The sequence below is a fragment of the Morchella sextelata genome, assembly GCF_020137385.1.
Source record: "Morchella sextelata strain SCLS chromosome Unknown scls_6, whole genome shotgun sequence".
Taxonomy (NCBI): Eukaryota; Fungi; Ascomycota; class Pezizomycetes; order Pezizales; family Morchellaceae; genus Morchella; species Morchella sextelata.
The window spans coordinates 93,520-97,491 of record NW_025408621.1 but is presented as its reverse complement, the minus strand read 5'-3'; the positions used below and the strand labels follow the sequence as shown (position 1 = coordinate 97,491).

Genomic DNA, 3,972 nt, shown 5'->3' with positions numbered 1-3,972 from the left:
TCAAGGAAGAACATTCCACTCCCCGTTCCAGTCCAACTCTGGCATTCCGTGATAATCCGCATCACCGCCCACAATCTCTAGTGTTCTCTCCTCATCAATGTATCTGAACACTTCTTCCGCTGTGATGATGCCAGTTCTCTGCGTTCCTTCTGGAATATGCATAGCAAAGACCTCTCTTGCAACCCCCTTGACTTGCATGAGTACACAATCTGCCACGCTCCACACCTCGCCCAGTGTCTTCAGCGCGCCAACACCAAGCCTGATACGTTCCTTTGCGAGGAAGCCCTCGTCACCCGTCAACAGCCAGGAGCATGCAGAGAGATGCACAATAGCAGCGAGGGTGATGACACATGTAAAAAATGGCGTATGCTTGATCAATGCGGCAGGGAGGGTAACGAGTTTGGCAATTGTGTTTGCGGCGGTAATTGCCTTTGCAGTGTGCATTGCAATTGGTTTAGTGGATGTTGTCCATGACTCCGGCGATGTACACGACGTATCGCTGGGAACTACTGAGATGGCAAGGTGCGATTTTGGACGATGAAGATAGATGGTTGCTGCGTAGACAACCATATGGGCCTGGAAAAGCATCTCGTCCACTCTTCGGTCGTTTCCAACCAGCTCCTTCTTGCAACTCGGCAGATGAAGTCCCCAGTTGACAAGACTGGCGTCAGCTGCATCAGCCTTAGGGTCATCCTGTTCGCTTCCTTGACCAACAGCCAACACTTGACCAAGAATGCGGACCGCATCAACACGGTAAGCAAAGGAGCTAAAGACTACTTGTTCGAGTGCGAAGTAACGATCATCGAACTCTTGTAATGATTTTGGCTCTGGAATACTCTATTAAAATAGTTAGCACCATGTTCAACAAGCAGTGGGGAGGTACAAAGCATACTCCTTTGATATAGTCCTTCTCCTCACAAGGTAGCGGAACGGTACATGGCAAGCTCCAGAGCTTGAAGGAGTCCTTTTGATGGAATCCAGCTAGGAGACCATCGAGAAAGTAAAGTTCCCACCAGGTCCGTCTCCAGCTCTCAGCCAAAACCTTTCCTGCCGGTGATCCGTTATATGAACTCTCCGAGAATTCCTTCATGTTCATTCCTAGATCTAGAGCCAATTCGATGGCTTTATCCTTGACTTCGGCACACCGTTCTTGGTCATTATCGCTATGCAGGGCAATGGCAAAGAGCAGAAGCGCTTGCACTGTGAATGCATTCCGTGGAGGGTTGTTGGTAAAAAGGGCAGCCTCGGCATCTTGCCTGAACGTCTCCGTAGGTGCGTTTTGAGCAAAGAACGAGGCAACAAAACGGATTACTGGCAGCAAAACCATAAGTTGTGATGCGGGTGTTGTGATAAGTTGACTTGGCGGTAAAACAAACGGGTGTGCGGAATGGAAGTAGGCATAGTAAATTTGCAACAAATTGGCAGTCGCTGGGGCAGGAGCTGGAAGTTCCTGTGGAGAGGGGAAGGTGGTGCTGTTCTTGTGATATGTCCGGAGAGTATCAAGAGGATTTGTAGTAACCGTGCCGGCCGCAGTTGGGACAGGATCGTTCGCAGGTGCGTTCGCCAAAGGAAGAGGATTCTTGCTGAATGAAGTGCATTTTCCACTGGTTTTTGGTGGTGTTACTCGAGTAGGTGGAGATGCTAATGGTTTTGACCAAGTGTTAGAATTATGTAGTGACCAACCCATCATTGTCTTTGCCATTTGCGACAGCTTGTGGGAGAATGTTATAAGAAATAAATATGTCTTTAAACTAGTGTAAGAGGAAGGTGGATATAAAATGAGCTTGTAGTGATAAGGAGGAAAAAGCTAACACAAAGAAGGGAAGTACTATATATTTATGGGGAAAGGAAAGATATGGTGGAGTGAGAAAGGTGAAGAAATAAAAATAGCGTTTCGCCCGTAGGATTGAAACGAGTGACCGGGGCCTGTTCTTCGGCGACGACACCAGCGGGCCGTATACAAGCAAATGACGATCTTCCCCGTAACCGTGCAGGAAATCTTTGAGACAAAATTCAGTGCAGGAGGGAGGGAGGGAGCGTGTAGATCCCGAGAGTGAGATCTTAGCACGGTCAAGTGCCACCAGCCTCAAAGATTACCGAAGTTTGGCAACTGGAGGCAGTCAAGGTATCGAAGAGGGAAAAAAATATATCTCTCCTAAAGAGAGGAGGTCTCAGGTTTTGGCTCGTATCACCAAAAAAATCCAGATGACGATGACCGCAGGAGAAAGACTGTGGCGATCGTGCAGGCGGGGAGGTACATGTACACATATACCTGGAAATCGCCGTGGTAGAAGGCCCAAGTAGGTGTATGTACCTACATATCTACTTGTAGCATACATATACCCGACGGTAGAGGGTGGTGGTGCAAGTGGTAGAGTAGTGTGGTTGTGACCAACGGTAAATGGCAGGGACGAGGACAAGCGGCGTCCCAGACATGGACAGTCTCGGTTTGTGTAAGAAGCTTGGACCGTCTTGAGGTCGCCGAAGCATCCCCAGCGTCAGGGAAGAATGGCGACCAGCCACATTCGTCGTTGTGCCAAGTCCCCACTTGCACCCACACCAAGATCCCCGCAGTCCCCGAGTCAAGTCCCCGACTTAGCCCTGGTTCTTGATCGCCTAACCGAATCAAGCACTCAAGGAAACGCCACGAGGGCATGCGCCCCAACGCCTCGGTACTTCGGGGGAAGAATCAAATGCGAAAGGGAAAAAAAGGAATAACCGCAACCGCAAAAAAAACGGCTTGAAAATTAAAGGGATTAAAAAAAACAAATAATAAAACGTGTTTGTGTGTGTACGCCCAAAACAAAGAAATTTGAATCTCTCGAAACCGAGACATTGGACTCGCAGTGAAACAATCAAAGGTTCGCCGACGTATGGAAATGAATAAATACTGAAAATGGGGACCTTACCTTCGTTATTGTCATTCCCCTGTTTCTCCTCGGCCTTCTTTACCTCCACCGCTGATGAAGACCCGGGCTCATCGCCAACAGGTTTAGATTCTTCCTTTGAAGCTGCTGCCGCAGCAGCAGCCGCCGCCTTCTTTCTCCTGGTTCCTTTCCATCCACGACGTGACTTGATATAAGAGCATTCCCTTCCGTCAGTTTGACAGCGGTTACAGGACGGAACGCCCGCATCACACTTCAAATGGCGGGCCCTACACTCCGTGCACGCAAGAGCCACGGGAGGAGGACCAACGAATCGTGCAATACGTTGGTATTGTTGCTGTTGGGCCTGCTGTTGTCTATTCGTTGGGGCCCCTTGAGGAAGGGCTGGCACCACTGGGGTAGCTTGGACCTGAACAGGTGCCGGGTGAAGAGGCTGCGAGACTGGGGGCACCATAGATGAGGGGGGAGATTGCTGCTGCTGCTGATGCTGCTGATGCTGCATCATGTGCTGTTGGTGCTGTTGTTGCGGAGGAATTGCAGCAGCAGAGTATAATTGATCTGGGTGGTCATATGGCGCGTTAGGCATGACCTGGGGTTGGAGAGGGGCTGCGTGGTATTGGGGGTGCGGGGGGTGCGGGGGGTATGCGCCAATAGATGATGGCTGAACATCATGATGCATTTGATGGATAGGATGTGGGGGGAGATTTTGGTTATTGATTATCTGTTGTGGCTGATGCTGAACATGCTGAGGAATATTCTGAGGAAGGAGATTCTGTGGCTGCTGCTGCTGCTGCTGGTAGGCGACACTAGGGTATTCACCATACGCATTGCCATTACTGGCAGACGATGAATACCCGTCGGTAGAATAATCTGTTCCGCTGCTGGCTCCTCCTTTCCCGCCTCCGCTTGATGTTCCACTTGTACCATCATGATCAGAAGAGTATCCTACCACATTTGTGAACGAAGGGTTAGCTGTGGCAGCTGTGGCCGTAACGGGGATACCAGCTACAGTTCCATCTCCCCCGGCTGCTCCACCATTGGAGGCGAACTGGTAAGCGCCAGGGATATTTGAGGTGGGGTATGACAT

General features: G+C 50.1%; 1 protein-coding gene across 1 annotated transcript; it reads right to left on the bottom strand.

Moving 5' to 3' along the window:
• Nucleotides 1-3,972, bottom strand: H6S33_011160 (uncharacterized protein; the record flags this gene model as incomplete). The annotated part of the gene is made up of 3 exons (XM_044842670.1): nucleotides 1-837; nucleotides 893-1,641; nucleotides 2,910-3,972. 3 exons carry the CDS (start codon nucleotides 3,970-3,972, stop codon nucleotides 1-3), a joined length of 2,649 nt encoding a protein of 882 aa, XP_044695928.1.